Source organism: Salvelinus fontinalis, chromosome 38 (assembly GCF_029448725.1).
Source record: "Salvelinus fontinalis isolate EN_2023a chromosome 38, ASM2944872v1, whole genome shotgun sequence".
Lineage (NCBI taxonomy): Eukaryota > Metazoa > Chordata > Actinopteri > Salmoniformes > Salmonidae > Salvelinus > Salvelinus fontinalis.
The window spans coordinates 21699322-21718269 of record NC_074702.1 but is presented as its reverse complement, the minus strand read 5'-3'; the positions used below and the strand labels follow the sequence as shown (position 1 = coordinate 21718269).

The 18948-nt window shown below is 42.1% G+C and overlaps 1 protein-coding gene across 3 annotated transcripts; it reads left to right on the top strand.

Annotated features, from left to right (window-relative positions):
* Positions 1–204: 204 nt before the first annotated feature.
* Positions 205–17814, top strand: LOC129838090 (fucolectin-6-like). Of its 3 annotated transcripts, none has more exons than XM_055904806.1 (6): positions 293–383; positions 1506–1582; positions 10620–10914; positions 11235–11389; positions 16488–16770; positions 17356–17814. In XM_055904806.1, exons 2-6 carry the CDS (start codon positions 1507–1509, stop codon positions 17525–17527), a joined length of 981 nt encoding a protein of 326 aa, XP_055760781.1. In that variant the 5' UTR covers positions 293–383; position 1506; the 3' UTR covers positions 17528–17814. The 3 variants fall into 3 exon arrangements, with proteins under 3 accessions (XP_055760779.1, XP_055760781.1, XP_055760782.1); XM_055904807.1 differs by lacking the exon at positions 293–383 and adding an exon at positions 1059–1089; XM_055904804.1 differs by lacking the exon at positions 1506–1582 and having other exon boundaries at positions 205–383.
* The last annotated feature ends 1134 nt before the right edge of the window (positions 17815–18948 follow it).

Sequence of the window (18948 nt, the reverse complement as noted above, 5' to 3'; positions counted from 1 at the left end):
TGGTCCCAAAGAAACGTCACTTGGATGTTGAAACGGACCCTGTCCGTCAGTGGTTAGATTCCAGCATTTTACAGAAGTTTCTCTTGTGTTCCCTCCATGAATGCCCGGTCATGATACAAGCAGCCCTGTTGATGATTAACTGGAGCTGGTTGAGACCTGTTTTATCGCACTGATGTAGGGCTGGAAGTCAAGCAATGGAACAGTAGCGCAGGTGACTAGTTGTCATGGTATGGTAATTGTTAGGAGGATGTCTTTGGAGACGAGGGGGGTGGACAGGGTCATTGACTTTGTGACTGGTGTATAAATGAATCAGTCAGATTGTTGTCTACAGAGCTTTTACCTACATCACATCAACAGTGACCTTATTTTTGTTGAGTGTGAAGGTAAGAGGATATTACAATCTAATACTATTTGAAATTGTCTTCTATTACGTTATATTTTCTGTCTTACACAACCACACATTAACTGTTGATTTACCTAACAGTTATTTCATAATAATAATGTCTTAATTCAGCAGTGGGTTGAATTCAGATGGGCATGATGTTCCCATAATCCTTTACTTAAATGCATGCTGATGTGTTTGCAAGGAGGCTGTGATTGCAAAGAGACAACACGCTGGACTGTATTTTATACTGAAAGACTTGTATTCTATTTTTAAAAGTAGCAAGTTCATGAAAGGAGAGAATAGTGCTAAGAGTAATGCAATACCTCTCATTGTCCTTTCTGCTAATATCATACTCTCTTGAATTAAGTTCTTTATTAAGTAGAATTCTTGCAGACAGTTAAGCCTGTTATATTAAAATAAGTGCCTTTAAAGAAAAGTTTTATACATCAGATTTTTTATATGAATAAAGTATTTCTAAATAGCCAAAAATCTGCCTTTTGACATGTCCCTTTTCTGAGGAAGATTTTAACCCAAAAATTTCCCCAGGTCTTCACCATAATAGTAAAGCACTAGTTATTTTGTTGCTTTGACAATGTCATTTCTGAAGATTATTACTAATTTCACGAGATTAGTGATACATTTACATTTGTCCCTCATTTTCAAGCTCAACTATGCTACGGGAACTGAAGTCTCATTTTCATATGGTGATTACTTTTTAAATAATATTTTCAATTAAAACATAGTGGAAAACTGAGCAAGTCAAGAATAACACGTCAACAATGTTACACATAGATGATAGACTAGAAATGTTGAAAAAAATTATAAAATGAACGTCAACATGTGCTCATTTTGACAGAATGTTAAAATGAGTTGAAATGAATAGTATAAAACATTCAAATATTACACTACCCAAAATGCACTCTCTTTGTGTTTATTGTTCTTCTTGAGAGGTGAGTAAAACAATATTTAAAATGTCTTTGTTCAAGTGGGCTGAATTTATACAAATTATAAATTGTGATTGAATTGCAGCCTAACAGATAGTTTCAGTTTTTCTGTCAATGTTTCTGTGGACTGGTTCCTATCAGACCCATTGTTGACTTGCTCTGGGCTTTTCCTCCAGGATGGTGAGATCAGCCATGATGTTCATCTTGTTGACTCTCCTGGAACTGGCATGCTCTATTGGTGCGACCGTCCCAAGTAATCACATCTCTAATTCCTTTCCTCCTGTTAACTGATAGATATACAACCTGGTCTGAGAGCATTTCGTATCATTCTGTACATAAATCCAAGACTCTCCATTTAGTATGATATGTTACGTTTGATATGGTTACATAAGACAGATGGTTAATTAAGGCGAAAACTATAGTAGGGTGGTTAGTTGGATGGATGGGCGGACGTATAACGCGAATCTCTAACAACCCTAAAATCGTGAGTTCGAATGTTATCATGGACAACTTTAGCTAATTGGCAACTTTTTGACTACTTACTACTTTTGAGCTACATTGCAACTACTTAGCATATTAACTAACCTAACCTCAACCTTTTTCGACCAACCCTTCCCCTAACCCTAACCTTAACCCTTGACCTAACTCCTAAAAGTAACCCTAACCTTAACCCTAACTCCTAACCCTAACACCTAGCCTAGCTAACGTTAGCCACCTAGCTAGTATTTGTAACTTATCATACTTTTTCAAATTCGTAACATACCATACTTATATTATACTTATATTATAAGTTTGCAAATATGTAACATATAAAACGTTTAGCAAATTCGTAATATGTAATACGAATTGTAATTCTTAACATATCATACGAAATGGGTGATGAACATCCACAAATTAATACATACCATATGAAACATAACATATTGTGCTAAATGGTGTTTTATGCATTTACATACAGAATAATATGAAATGCTCTGAGACCAGGTTGAGATATAATGCCCTTTAAATTAACAGGGCAAGGTCTCTTACTATGAAATGTGAGGTAATATTATATCTCAATGTCTTTATGACACAACTTGCAGATTTATGTACTAGGATCATATCATTGGCCTTGGTGTTAAAAAGTGATGGCTGAAAGATGGCGCCGACTGACCTGGCAGCTCTGCTTCCAGCTCCTAAGCAACTTTGCAGTATTTCGTTTTTGTGTGTGGAATTTGTAACATTATTATCCCATAGCGTTTTTTGTGTTATTACATACAGCCGGAAATAACTTTTGGATATCAGAGTGGCGGTAACTCACCAGCATTACGACCAGGATTACAACTTTCCTGAATTGGTTGCGTTGTTCGCACCACCCAGGGCAATTTAATTTATCCTAGAGTCTGCTCCAAGACGACGCCGGCCGAGAAGAGGTATTTGGAGTGGACTTCTAGTCCGACTCAGGAGGCGGGCACACCATCCACCGCTTCAGAGTATATTACTTGCTAAAGTTCAGACTCTGGACAATAAAGTAGACAAATCAAATCAAATTGTATTGGTCACATATGCAGATGTTAATGTGAGTGTAGCGAAATGCTTATGCTTCTAGTTCTGGCCGTGCAGTAATATCTAACAAGTAATCTAACAATTTCACAACAACTACCTTATACAACTACCTCTTTTTCCCAAGATGGCGTAGCAGTGCAGACGTGGTTTGTCGTCCTCTCTTTTACTTTTTGTATTTTTCGTCTTTTTTGTATATATTTAAATTTATTTTTCAATCTCTTTTCCATTTTTAAATTAAATATACCTTCCGGTAACCCGCCTCCCTCAATGTGACACGGATCCGCAATATTTTTTTTTAGACCTTAGACAGAACCTCTATCAGAAGCTAGCCATCAGAAGCTAACCAGCTAATTAGCTACTAGCTATTTAGTCATTGTTAGCCACTGCTAGTGCCTTTTACCTTCTACCTTTTACCTGCACAGGCACCAGCCGTTTTTTAGCCTGGATAATCCCTGCCAGCCTCAGACTGTTTTTCTCCACTACAAAGAAACCCTGGACCATTACTCCTGATCATCACAGCTAGCTAGCTGCCGCTGAGTGACCCAGACCCGAAGCTAGCCCTGAGCCAGGCGCATCTCCCGGCTAGCAAACGAAATTACTACAACTACAATTCCTCTTTCGCCATCTAGCCCTGACCCTTTGTCGACACGGCGCCCCGCCGTACCACCACGACTAGTCCGCAGCCGTAATTCCATCCGCTGTGCCCTCAACCGGCCTTTGCCGGATGTCGGAGCAGACGCTTCTACTTACCCCGGCCTGCTAACTTTAAATGCCGTGTCTCCCGCGTGCTAGCGTAGTAACTACTACCCCGCGGCTTCCCTGTTCCATCGATTGCTGTTCACTGGACCCTATGATCACTTGGCTACAAAGCTGATGCCTGCTGGACTGTTCATTTATCACGGTACTCCACTTTGTTTACTTTTTGTTAATCTGTCGGCCCTAGCCCCGAACTCAGGCCCTGTTTGTAGTTAACCGACCCTCTCTGCCCATTCATCGCCATTTTACCTGTTGTTGTTATCTTAGCTGATTAGCTGTTGTTATCTTAGCTAGCTCTCCCAATCAACACCTGTGATTGCTTTATGCCTCGCTTTATGTCTCTCTCGAATGTCAATATGCCTTGTATACTGTTGTTTAGGATAGTTATCATTGTTTTAGTTTACTGCGGAGCCCCTAGTCCCACTTAACATGCCTCATATACCTCCTTTGTCCCACTTCCCACACATGCGGTGACCTCACCCAGTATAACCAGCGTGTCCAGAGATGCAACCTCTCTTATCACCACTCGGCGCCTGGGCTTACCTCCACTGTACCCGCACCCCACCATACCCCTGTCTGCACATTATGCCCTGAATCTATTCTACCACACCCAGAAATCTGCTCCTTTTATTCTCTGTCCCCAACGCACTAGACGACCAGTTTTGATAGCCTTTAGCCGTACCCTCATCCTACTCCTCTTCTGTTCCTTGGGTGATGTGGAGGTTAATCCAGGCCTTGCGTGTCCCCAGGCACTCTCATTTGTTGACTTCTGTAATCGAAAAAGCCTTGATTTCATGCATGTTAACATCAGAAGCCTCCTCCCTAAGTTTGTTTTACTCACTGCTTTAGCACACTCCGCCAACCCTGATGTCCTTGCCGTGTCTGAATCCTGGCTTAGGAAGGCCACCAAAAATGAGATTTCCATACCCAACTACAACATTTGCCGTCAAGATATAACTGCCAAAGGGGGAGGAGTTGCAATCTACTGCAGAGATAGCTTGCAAAGTTCTGTCATACTTTCCAGGTCTATGCCCAAACAATTCAAGCTTTTAATTAAAAAAATGAATCTCTCCAGAAATAAGTCTCTCACTTTTGCCGCCTGTTATAGACCCCCCTCAGTTCCCAGCTGTGCCCTGGACACCATATGTGAATTGATTGACCCCATCTATCTTTAGAGTTCGTTCTGTTAGGTGACCTAAACTGGGATATGCTTAACACCCCAGCAGTCCTACAATCTAAGCTAGATGCCCTCAACCTCACACAAATTGTCAAGGAACACACCAGGTACAACCCTAAATCTGTAAACATGGGCACCCTCATAGATATTATCCTGACCAACTTGCCCTCCAAATACACCTCTGCTGTTTTCAATCAGGAGCTCAGCGATCACTGCCTCATTGCCTGCGTATGCTATGTGTCCGTGGTCAAACGACCACCCCTCATCACTGTCAAACGCTCCCTAAAACACTTCTGCGAGCAGGCCTTTCTAATTGACCTGGCCCAGGTATCCTGGAAGGATATTGACCTCATCCCGTCAGTCGAGAATGCCTAGTCGTTCTATAAAAGTTATTTCCTCACCATCTTAAATAAGCATGCCCCTTTCAAAAAAATGTAGAACTAAGAACAGATATAGCCCTTGGTTCACTCCAGACCTGACTGCCCTTGACCAGCACAAAAACATCCTGTGGCGGACTGCAATAGCATCGAATAGTCCCCGCGATATGCAACTGTTCAGGGAAGTCAGGAACCAATACACTCAGTCAGTCAGGAAAGCAAAGGCTAGCCTTTCAAACAGAAATTTGAATCCTGTAGCTCTAACTCCACGCTGTCTGGGTGGGTGGACCATTTCAGTTTGTCCGTGATGTGTACGCCGAGGAACTTAAAACTTTCCACCTTCTCCACTGCTGTCTCGTCGATGTGGATAGGGGGTGCTCCCTCTGCTGCTTCCTGAAGTCTACGATCATCTCCTTTGTTTTGTTTACGTTGAGTGACAGGTTATTTTCCTGACACCACACTCCAAGGGCCCTCACCTCCTCCCTGTAGGCCGTCTCGTCGTTGTTGGTAATCAAGCCTACCACTGTAGCGCCGTCTGCAAACTTGATGATTGAGTTGGAGGCTTGCATGGCCACGCAGTCACGGGTGAACAGGGAGTACAGGAGGGGGCTGAGCACGCACCCTTGTGGGGCCCCAGTGTTGAGGATCAGCGGGCTGGAGAAGTCGTTTCCTACCCTCACCACCTGTGGGCGGCCCATCAGAAAGTCCAGGACCCAGTTGCACAGGGCGGGGTCGAGACCCAGGCTCTCGAGCTTAATGAAGAGTTTGGAGGGTACTATGGTGTTTAATGCTGAGCTGTAGTCGGTGAACAGCATTCTTACATAGGTATTCCTCTTTGTCCAGATAGGTTAGGGTGTCAGATAGGGTGGAGGTGATGTGATCCTTGACTAGTCTCTCAAAACACTTCATGATGACGGAAGTGAGTGCTACGGGGCAATAGTCGTTTAACTCAGTTACCTTAGCTTTCTTGGGAACAGGAACAATGGTGACCCTCTTGAAGATGTTGCGTGTAAACCCTCGCAAGGCTGCCGCCCCAGATGGCATCCCTAGCCGCATCCTCAGAGCATGCGCAGACCAGCTGGGTGGAGTGTTTACGGACATATTCAATCTCTCACTTTCCCAGTCTGCTGTCCCTACTTGCTTCAAAATGTCCACCATTGTTCCTGTACCCAAGAAAGCAAAGGTAACTGAACTAAATGACTATCGCCCCGTAGCACTCACTTCTGTCATCCTGAAGTGCTCTGAGAGGCTAGTTAAGGATCATATCACCTCTACCTTACCTGACACCCTAGACCCACTTAAATTTGCTTACCGCCCCAAAAGATCCACAGATGATGCAATCGCCATTGCACTGCACATTGCCCTATCCCATCTGGACAAGAGGAATACCTATGTAAGAATGTAAGGGCCCTGGGTCTGAATCCCGCCCTGTACAACTGGGTCCTGGACTTCCCGATGGGCCGCCCCCAGGTGGTGAAGGTAGGTAACACCACCTTCACTTCACCGATCCGCAACACAGGGGCCCAACAAAGTTGTGTGCTCAGGCCCTTCCTGTACTCCCTTTACACTCATGACTGCGTGGCCACACACGCCTCAAACTCAATCATCAAGTTTGCAGACGACACAACTATAGTAGGCCTGCTTACCAACAATGAAGAGACTATCAGAACTCAGGATAAGACTGAAATAAGTGCTGATATAGTTTTACAGACAGCAATACTTTTTAGCATTCTGTAAAACTATATCAATAGCAATGATAAAACTCTGAAACTTACTTGTTTCAATCGTCTCACACTCCCTTATAACAATACCTATATGATTCACCTTGGGATGCTTTATTTATTTAACATTACGGACTTCTACACCAGAGTAATCTGCGACACATACCTTTCTCTCTGTGTTTTCTTGGACTGAGGAGAACGGGAGCTACGGTTAGTACCAGGGTGTTAGTAGGTGACGTAAGCACCCAGATTACATAAAATACATTCAATGAAATTAAAACCGAAGATGTTAATATCATCAAGCTACTGTAGCTGCCTACTTAACATTAACAGGCAATACTAGTAGCGCAACAATTGAAAATAGAAACCAAAGGTTAAGTTCCTGGCGATCATAGTGATCTGACTCCCCCCAACTGTCTGAACTTGGAATATTCCTTTTTGTGGGCTTGGACCACTGACCCTTAACCTGGAGGTTCTGTTTTGCGTTGTGCACTAGTTTGATGTAATAACCATTTTAACTCTCTTACACTGGCACCACACAGCCAGGTCTCTGACCTCCTCCCTATAGGCTGTCTCATCGTTGTCAGTGATCAGGCCTACCACAGTTGTGTCATCGGCAGACTTAATGATGGTGTTGGAGTCATGCCTGGCCATGCAGTCATGAGTGAACAGGGAGTACAGGAGGCACACACCCCTGAGGGGCCCCTTTGTTGAGGTAGCGGATGTGTTGTTACCTACCCTTACCACCTGGGGGCAGCCCGTCAGGAAGTTCAGGATCCAGTTGCAGAGGCAGGTGTTTAGTCCCAGGGACCTTAGCTTAGTGATGAACTTTGAGGGCACTATGGTGTTGAACGCTGAGCTGTAGTCAATGAATAGCATTCTCACATAGGTGTTCCTTTTGTCCACGTGGGAAAGGGTAGTGTGGAGTACAATCAAGTTGGCATCATCTGTGGATCTGTTGGGGCGGTAGGCAAATTGGTGTGGGTCTAGGGTTTCTGGTATAATGGTGTTGATGTGAGCCATGACTAGCTTTTCAAAGCATTTCATGGCTACAGACGTGAGTGCTATGAGTCGGTAGTCATTTAGGCAGGTTATCTTAGTGTTCTTGGGCACAGGGACTTTGGGGGTCTGCTAGAAACATGTTGTTATTACAGACTCGGTCAGGGACAGGTTAAAAATGTCAGTGAAGACACTTGCAAGGTGGTCAGTGCATGCTTGGAGTACATATCCTGGTAATCCGTCTGGCACCTGCGGCCTTGTGAATATTGACCTGTTTAAAGGTCTTACTCACATCGGCTTCGGAGCGCATGATTACACAGTCGTCTGGAACAACTGATGCTCTCATGCCTGTTTCAGTGTTACTTGCCTCGAGTGCGAGCATAGAAGTGATTTAACTGTCTGGTAGGCTCGTGTCGCTGGGCAGCTTGCGGCTGTGCTTCCCTTTGTAGTCTGTAATAGTTCGCAAGCCCTGACACATCTGATGAGCGTCGGAGCCGGTGTAATAAGATTCAATCTTAGTCCTGTATTGATGCTTTGCCTGTTTGATGGTTCGTCAGAGAGCATAGTGGGATTTCTTAACAGCATCCGGGTTGGAGTCCCGCTCCTTGAAAGCAGCAGCTCTACCCTTTAGCTCAGTGCGGATGTTGCCTATAATCCGTGACTTCTGGTTGGGGTATTTACGTACAGTCACTGTGGGGACGACGTCATCGATGCACTTATTGATGAAGCCAGTGACTGATGTGGTGTACTCCTTAATGCCATCGGAAGAATCCTGGAACATATTCCAGTCTGTGTTAGCAAACAGTCCTGTTGCTTAGCATCTGCTTCATCTGCTTCAAATGGAGGCTGGGGGAGAGCTTTGTACGCATCTCTGTGTGTGCAGTAAAGGTGGTCTAGAGATCTTTTTAGGTAAAACGGATTTAAGTTTCCCTGCGTTAAAGTCCCCGGCCACTAGTAACGCCGCCTCTGGATGAGCTTTCCCTATTTGCTTATGGCCGTATACAGCTCATTGATTGCGGTCTTAGTGTCAGCAACGGTTTGTGGTGGTAAATAGACAGCTACGAAGAATATAGATGAAAACTCTCTTGGTAAATAGTGTGGTCTACAGCTTATCATGAGATACTCTACCTCAGACAAGCAAACCCTCGAGACTTCCTTAGATGTCATGCACCAGCTGTTGTTTACAAATATACATAGACCGCCACCCCTCGTCTTTCCAGAGACGCCTGTTCTATACTGCCGAAAAAGCTTAAAACCCGCCAGCTGTATGTTATTCATGTCGTCGTTCAGCCACGACTCGGTGAAACGTAAGATATTACAGTTTGTAATGTCCAGTTGGTAGAAAATACGTGCTCGTAGTTTGTCCATTTTATTATCCAATGATTGTACTTTGGCGAATAGGACCGATGGTAAAGTCAGATTACCCACTCGCCGTCGGATACTTACAAGGCACCCAGACCTACGTCCCCGATATCTCCCTCTCTTTCTCCAGCGAATGACGGGGATGAGGGCCTTGTCGGGTGTCTGGAGTAAATCCTTTGCGTCCGACTCGTTAAAGAAAGAATCTTCTTCCAGTACGAGGTGAGCAATCGCTGTCCTGATATCTAGAAGCTCTGCCCGGTCATAAGAGATGGTGGCGGAAACATTATGTACAAAATAAGTTACAAATAACTTGATATAACACACACAATAGCACAATTGGTTAGGGGACCGCAAAACGTGCCCATTACAACTTTGTGGACGCTTTTACCAGAGGCTGCCAAACTGCCTGCTAGTGTTGTCACGATACAAAAAAGTTTACTTCCATACCGATACCAGGTTTAGTATCATGATATATGATGCCAAAACCATACAACGGCAAAAATAATATTTTGAGTGTTGTTAACCTTTAATTCAAGTGCGCATGCACTTAACATTTTTGTTTGGTTAGCAGCATTTCTGTAACACACACACACATGTGATGGAGTTTGCAAAACACATGGCCACTGGATTGATGCAAATAATCATGATTCTGACAGGTAGGCATAGGCCACTTTGTAGATAACTTTTAAATGAAAAAGTTCTTAGGAAAGCATACCCGCACCGCACACACAGAGCAAATTTAATAATTTATAATAAGTTAAATACATTTAGTTGATTTCCAAACGTGAGACAAATTTAATAGAAGTACCAAAAGTAACAAAATTCTATAATCGAACCGTTTTTCATGTTGTAGTTTCAGTACCGCTGCAAAAGTGAGCCCCTCTGTTCTCAGAAGTGATGATGGCTGGATGCTGGATTATCATGCACTGCATTATGCCATTGTGCCATTGTGCTGGCACATGTGAACCAGAGCCTTAAGTATTTTATTTTCTCCGCGTATCAGAACTTAAAGAATACATTTAATGTATTATTACTTAATGTCATTTTATTTTATGAAAATGTCACTTAATACGTTATTTTAAACATGACTATGGATTCATTATCATCTACATCGGCGGCCATTCAGTCTTGCGCCTCCACGTTAAGTTTGCAATGAGCATCCCTTCTAGGATGTTTTCACATCACCTGAATTCATGTTTGTTCCAAATGTCATACTTTTATCTACCACGTAACATATTTATTTCGCTAAGGCCCCGCCCGGACTTTCAGCAGATTAGAAAACGGTGTTCTTCTGTTTTGACAGCATCATTAAATTGCTCCTCTATACTCACTCAATGATATGTTTCCCTGCAGGAAATCTTGCCTTGCGTGGAAAAGCTACACAGTCAGACCTCATTGAGAGCATATGGCACGGTTACAGTCATGCCTCCAATGCCATTGATGGGAACCGCGATTCACATTTTCATCATGGGTCCTGCACTGCCACTGATGAATCCACTAACCCCTGGTGGAGAGTGGACCTGCTTGATACCTACATAGTCACCTCCATCACCGTCATCAACAGAGGGGATGATTTTCCTGAGAGACTTAACGGGGCTGAGATACGAATAGGAAATTCTTTAGTGGACAATGGCATTCATAACCCTCTGTGAGTCAAGATACTGTGGTTTTTGAAATTGCATTTACAATGTGTTGTTACTGTTTATGTCCATGAAGAACTCAATTAGAGTGACCAGAATATACATAGTGGACATACTGTAGATAAAACCCATGCAGGCAGGACAGATAGAATCAAGAAATGCTGGTGAAAAGTTTCAACCCCACTCACAGGTTACAACCAGAACACAGGCACAGTTGTAGATATCAGCATATCATCTCCTGTGTCTTGTTTATATAGTTTAAATGAAGTTATATAGCATATGATGCAGTATCTTGACAGAGGTCAGTAAAACCCATTTCTCTCTCCAGGGCTAAAACAATTTCCTCTGTTCCAGCCGGAAGTTCTCTCACCCTGGCTTTTGACCCAAGTTTCGAAGGACGTTATGTGATTGTGGTTCTACCAGGCCAGCAAAGACTTCTGACACTCTGTGAAGTGGAGGTTTACGGCTACCTTGCCCCAACCGGTCAGAACTTATATTCATATATTTTATATATACTGTACCAACAGTGGCGGTTGTAGCTTGTATGGCTCCCTGGGCGAACCTCCCCTTCAGCGCCCCTTAACTGGCATTTTTATTCAGACATTTGTAACAACACAAATAAATAATCATAAAATATAAAAATATATACAAAAATAAGACTCAATAATATCAAAAAGAAGCAACAAAGACAAATATAAACAAATTGTAGTATATAAATAAAAAAGAGAATCAAATTATTACACTATTACCCTATTACTAACAAAAAACACACAAATAAAACTAAATTGCACAAATCCTATATCACACAAATACACAAATAGAATAGCACACTTATAAAGAAGAGAACCTGATTATTACACTAATGCACTTCAAACAAGAAACACACAAACTAAATTGCACAACTGCCATCTAAACCCTGACCTTTCTTGTCTTCCTTGATGCAAAGTCATTAATTACATCCTCATAAGAAATCTGCCCAACAATTGCATGGTTAATACTGATGACAGCAAGGCCACTAAGGCGTTCCTGTGGCATGGTGGACCTCAGGTAGGATTTGATGAGCTTCAGCTTTGACAAGCTCCTCTCTGCTTCAGCTACGGTCACTGGAAGAGTAAGACAAAATATGAGAGCAGTCCACAAATGTGGATACATTTCTGAGAGCTCCCTTTCGTGTATAAATATCAGCAGCTCAAGCAGGGTCATGGTCTTCGACGGTAAGTCAGGCAAGTTCTTCACTTCCTGTGCAAGCTCTCTGCCATCCAAGTCTGAGTGTTCTTTATAGTGCACTGTCACACTAAGGGCCTCACATTGTTCTGTCAGCTCCTCATTTGAGAGACTTTGGAAGGTTGACAGCACTCCAAGCTTCTCTCCCACATTTTCCAATGTGTAAAATCTTTCCTGAAGGGCCGAGGTTGCAGCATCAACAACGACATTGAGAAATGTCACCTCCAGCTTCTTTAGGACATCACTCAAAGGCTCATCAAATGATCCGTATGAAAAGTGCCATTTTGTGGACCTCAGCCCTTTTTTGTTGTAGAACGGCCTCTACATTCATACCCTCGCAAATATCCTTGACTGACGTTTGTGCAGTCATAAAGCCTGTTGCCCTGTAGTTGCTGAGACCTCTCTCTGTCTTTCTGAGAAGGCTGACTGCAACATCCACATGCATACTGGGAGACTGCATCAGCTTGCTTACATGTTGGATCTGTCTCCAGATGTCATACCACACCACTGTACAGATGCTGAAGAGGTATGATCCCACCTCCTCTGACAAGGACTGGGCCTCAATCTTTATCATAGGGTCTTTGGTTTGATCCCTCACCTAAATCAGTGCCTCTCTCACCACTGCTGCCTGATACCTCAGTGGCTCGACACGTATGATAATAATAGCCTAATATATTCAATTTGCTATAAACTATTGTTTTTTAACAGTTTCACTCAATTCATTCTAATAAACGTAATAATTATGACACAATTGACACTATTGACACTATTGTCACTGGTTGCATTAATTGCACTGTTTGTCTACATAACCTGGTTCAAGCATTCATGACATTACTCTGAAGAAGGCAGAGTGATGCCGAAACGTTGGTGATTTACCCCATAAATGACTGGGAGTTTATACAGTATATGGAGTGTGTGGCTCTCTTCATTATTTTTAGAGCTTATAGTTTATTCGCCGTTAGTCAGCACCTCTTCATATAACCATTTCTCTGGGTGTTCGCCAGCTCATGACACACCTACTCATTCCAGGGTTTTTCTTTATTTGTACTATTTTCTACATTGTAGAATAATAGAGAAGACATCAAAACTATGAAATAACACATATGGAATCATGTAGTAACCAAAAAGTTGTTAAACAAAAATAGATTTTATATTTGATATTCTTCAAAGTAGCAACCGTTTGCCTTGATGACAGCTTTGCACACTCTTGGCATTCTCTCAATCAGCTTCATGAGGTAGTCACCAGGTGTGCCTTGTTAAAAGTTATTTTGTGGAATTTCTTTCCTTAATGCATTTGAGCCAATCAGTTGTGTTGTGACAAGTTATGGATGGTATACAGAAGATAGCCCTATTTGGTTAAATACCAAGTCCATATTATGGCAATAACAGCTCAAATAAGTAAAGAGAAACGACAATCCATCATTACTTTAAGACATGAAGGTCAGTCAATACGGAAAATGTCAAGAACTTTGAAAGTTTTTTCAAGGGGAGTCGCAAAAACCATCAAGGGCTATGATGAAACTGGCTCTCATGAGGACCGCCACAGGAAAGGAAGACCCAGAGTTACCTCTGCTGAAGAGGATAAGTTCATTAGAGTTACCTCAGAAATTGCAGCCCAATTAAATGCTTCACAGAGTTCAAGTAACAGACACATCTCAACATCAACTGTTCAGAGGAGACTGAGTGAATCAGGCCTTCATGGTCGAATTGCTGCAAAGAAACCACTACTAAAGGACACCGATAATAAGAAGAGACTTGCTTGGGCCAAGAAACATGAGCAATGGACATTAGACCGGTGGAAATCTGTCCTTTGGTCTGATGAGTCCAAATGTGAGATTTTTGGTTCCAAACACTGTGTCTTTGTGAGACGCATAGTAGGTGAACGGATGATCTCTGCATGTGTGGTTCCCACCGTGAAGCATAGAGGAGGAGGTGTGGGGGTGTGGGGGTGCTTTTCTGGTGATACTGTCTGTGATTTATTTAGAATTCAAGGCACACTTAACCAGCATGGCTACTACTACAGTATTCTGCAGCGATACGCCATCCCATCTGGTTTGCCCTTGTGGGACCATCATTTGTTTTTAAACAGGACAATGACCCCAAAACACACCTCCAGGCTGTGTAAGGGCTATTTGACCAAGAAGTAGAGTGATGGAGGGCTGCATGAGATGGCCTGGCCTCCACAATCACCCAACCTAGACCCAATTGAGATGGTTTGAGATTAGTTGGACCGCAGAGTGAAGGAAAAGCAGATATCAAGTGCTCAGCATATGTGGGAACTCCTTCAAGACTGGTGGAAAAGAATTCCAGGTGACTACATCATGTAGCTGGTTGAGAGAATGCAAAGCTGTCATCAAGGCAAAGGGTGGCTACTTTGAAGAATCTAAAATATATTTTGATTTGTTTAACACTTTTTTGGTTACTACATGATTCCATATGTGTTATTTCATAGTTTGATTTCTTCACTATTATTCTACAATGTAGAAAATAGTAAAAATAAAGAAAAACCCTTCAATTAGTAGGTGTGTCCAAACTTTTGACCAGTAGTGTATATATACAGTAGGGAGAACAAGTATTTAATACACTGCCGATTTTGCAGGTTTTCCTACTTACAAAGCATGTAGAGGTCTGTAATTTTTACCATAGGTACACTTCAACTGTGAGCGACGGAATCTAAAACAAAAATACAGAAAATCCCATTGTATGATTTTTAAGTAATTAATTTACATTTTATTGCATGACATAAGTATTTGATCACCTACCAACCAGTAAGAATTCCGGCTCTCACAGACCTGTTAGTTTTTCTTTAAGAAGACCTCCTGTTCTCCACTCATTACCTGTATTAACTGCACCTGTTTGAACTCTTTACCTGTATAAAAGACACCTGTCCACACACTCAATCAAACAGACTCCAACCTCTCCACAATGGCCAAGACCAGAGAGCTGTGTAAGGACATCAGGGATAAAATTGTAGACCTGCACAAGGCTGGGATGGGCTACAGGACAATAGGCAAGCAGCTTGGTGAGAAGGCAACAACTGTTGGCGCAATTATTAGAAAATGGAAGAAGTTCAAGATGCCGGTCAATCACCCTCGGTCTGGGGCTCCATGCAACATCTCACCTCGTGGGGCATTAATGATCATGAGGAAGGTGAGGGATCAGCCCAGAACTACACGGCAGGACCTGGTCAATGAACTGAAGAGAGCTGGGACCACAGTCTCAAAGAAAACCATTAGTAACACACTACGCCATCATGGATTAAAATCCTGCAGCGCACGCAAGGTCCCCCTGCTCAAGCCAGCGCATGTCCAGGCCCGTCTGAAGTTTGCCAATGACCATCTGGATGATCCAGAGGAGGAATGGGAGAAGGTCATGTGTTCTGATGAGACAAAAATAGAGCTTTTTGGTCTAAACTCCACTCGTGTTTGGAGTGTTTGGAGGAAGAAGAAGGATGAGTACAACCCCAAGAACACCATCCCAACCGTGAAGCATAGAGGTGGAAACATCATTCTTTGGGGATGCTATTCTGCAATGGGGACAGGACGACTGCACCGTATTGAGGGAAGGATGGATGGGGCCATGTATCGTGAGATCTTGGCCAACAACCTCCTTCCCTCAGTAAGAGCATTGAAAATGGGTCGTGGCTGGGTCTTCCACCATGACAAAGACCCGAAACACACAGCCAGGGCAACTAAGGAGTGGCTCCGTAAGAAGCATCTCAAGCTCCTGGAGTGGCCTAGCCAGTCTCCAGACCTGAACCCAGTAGAAAATCTTTTGGAGGGAGCTGAAAGTTCGTATTGCCCAGCGACAGCCCCGAAATCTGAAGGATCTGGAGCTCTGTATGGAGGAGTGGGCCAAAATCCCTGCTGCAGTGTGTGCAAACCTGGTCAAGAACTACAGGAAACGTATGATCTCTTTAATTGCAAACAAAGGTTTCTGTACCAAATATTAAGTTCTGCTTTTCTGATGTATCAAATACTTACGTCATGCAATAAAATGCTAATGAATTACTTAAAAATCATACAATGTGATTTTCTAGATTTTTGTTTTAGATTGCGTCTCTCACAGTTGAAGTGTACCAATGATAAAAAATTACAGACCTCTACATGCTTTGTAAGTAGGAAAACCTGCAAAATCGGCAGTGTATCAAATACTTGTTCTCCTCACTGTATATACTGTATGTACTGTATATATAGATTATGAACAGTGTGTTATAAGTACAATTGTTGTTACATTCTCTGTAATCATAGTCTAAACATTAATCTCTATGATTACAGTGCATGAATATGCTTACACAAGTTCCAATAATTGTTTGTTAAGATGATAGTTAATGTGCATTATGCTCTATTTTGTCCAGGAGAAAATGTGGCTCTATATGGAAAGGCCACCCAGTCGTCTTTGTATGAGTTTGGCATTCCAGGCAATGCTATTGACGGGAATCGCAACGCTATTTGGATAGGAGGGTCCTGCACCCACACTCTACAGGACATCAACGCCTGGTGGAGGGTGGACCTTCTGAAGACCTACAAAGTGTTCTCCATCATCATCACCAACACAGTCGACAGTGTTCCCAGTAGACTCAATGGAGCTGAGATTTGCATTGGAGATTCCCTGAAAGACAACGGCATCAATAATCCTAGGTGAATTACTGTAGGAGAGTTGAGGTCCTTTTTATACGTTTTAACGATTAGTTGAAGCAAAAAAACGATGGAAAACCAACCTAACCTATCAGAAGGCAAGGTGGAGCTATGACCATATTAGTACATTTATCCTGCCTACTTTACCTACCGGGTACCTTAAAGTGGTAATCCAGGTTTGGTACATCCATTTTTTTACTTTTAAATTAACGATTTTATACCAATTGATTCTTGAAGTATGTAGCTCATAAATACCTCATGAACTTAGTTCAACACTCATCAGAACTCAAAATATAAACTTGTTTTACTCCAATATTTGTAAACAATGTAGATTTAAATATGTGTTGTCTCAAAACATTGTTAAAACTATAATTTTGATATCATGGTTGGTCAGTCCTTGCATCCATAGGAATTTGAAAGAGGTTACATTAATCCAGCCTCATCCCTCAGCTTTTTACCAAAACAATGGCGGGGTGTCCGCTTTGTTATTGTTTGAACTGCAGATGGACGGCTAGAGATAGTGGCTAGATATCAATTTGAAGTTGATCAGAAGTTGCTATAGTAGTTTGTTTCTGTGTTATCCTGCAGGTGTGCTGTGATCTCCTCTATCCCTGGTGGCAATTCAAGCACTTTCCAGTGTAACGGCATGGAGGGTCGATATGTCAACGTGGTTATTCCAGGGAGGGAGGAGTACCTGACCTTGTGTGAGGTGGAGGTGTACGGGTCACCCCTGGATGGGACTGGGCCTACATGTAACTAAATCACATCATTAACTCTTAACAGAACCCTGCAATGTTTTGTGGGCTGTATTGTCTTACGAAAACAATTCAACTTTTTAGTATACTATCACTATTCTGGAAGTTCTTCTTGCACACTGTTTTTGGATGTTTGGGTATAAATTAGCTAACACTTTTTGTAACACTTTTTAAGAACAACTTTCATTAATTATTATGTAGCCTAATTATTGGTTAGACAGTTATCCTTCATACCTTGAAATGCATGTAATGCTGTGTTGTGTCTTTGCTATCATTAAATTGAAGACTTATAGTTTTTATCAAAGATTCCTGTAATTTGGGATTACGCGATCAACCTAGTAATAACGTAACTAATTAACTAGGAATTTGGGAGCACCAGAGAAAGTAGTCAGATTACAAAGTTATAATTTCCCAATATAACCTTTCAGATATTTTCATATCTGATCAATAGTCTTCTGATTAATGATTTACTTATTTTACCTCACGTTAGTCTCATTCCAAACGTCGTAAATTGTTGGTTATCTGCACGAACCCAGTCTTCACTATAAGTCATCCATACATCAATTGTCTTAAATAATTTATTTATTACTAACTAAGTAATTCACAGAAATGCATAAACAAACAAACAAACTTAAAATGGTTACATGAAAATGATGGGAGAAATATGCCCTAGTGGGCTGAACCGGCATGGCGGCTTGATAGACAAAGGGAAAATTGTGGTTCGACTAAGAAGTCACTACAGAGTCCATAATTATAACAATTGACATGCTAATCCTTACACATGAACGCTCACTCATTCGGGAACAATTGCAATCAATATATATTTACGCTCGGTGTGTCGTCTTCACCGCTGGAGGAAAGTTAGTTTCTGTTGGAGATTCGTCGGTCTCTGTCCTGGTTATTGTGGATAGTTCAGAGGGACATTCAGTATAGAATGGATGTTTCGGCGGTTGTCTTTCTTCGCGTTCAATGATACCAAATTCCTAGCTGCAGACTAGTAGTCAATATCAAAGACTTGTTCTTATTCGTCTAAGAGTTCACCCACGTGGTATGGTTAAAGATTCAGCAATGGTACTTAACCTTTGTTCTCCTCCCATGGAGAGAAACATGGTCTAATGATAATTTCTCAGAGTTGAGCTTTTATTCAGATAGCAGAGAGGGGCTGTCCCAGGGTGTTTGACCCAACTGGCTCAGGGGCGGGTCCTCGGATTTAGTTCAAATCAAAAGGGATTTGTATTTTTCTTCATTAAACAGTCCAAAATCATATTACACAATTATACAAACAGTATTATACTCACTCATTCATTTTATACAACAAACAGATGTAAACCTCATATCTGAGGTTATTATATAAACAGCGGTATGGTAATGTAGTCCCACAGTCTCTCATGAGTTTCCCACATGGGGACAAACGGACATGTTAATA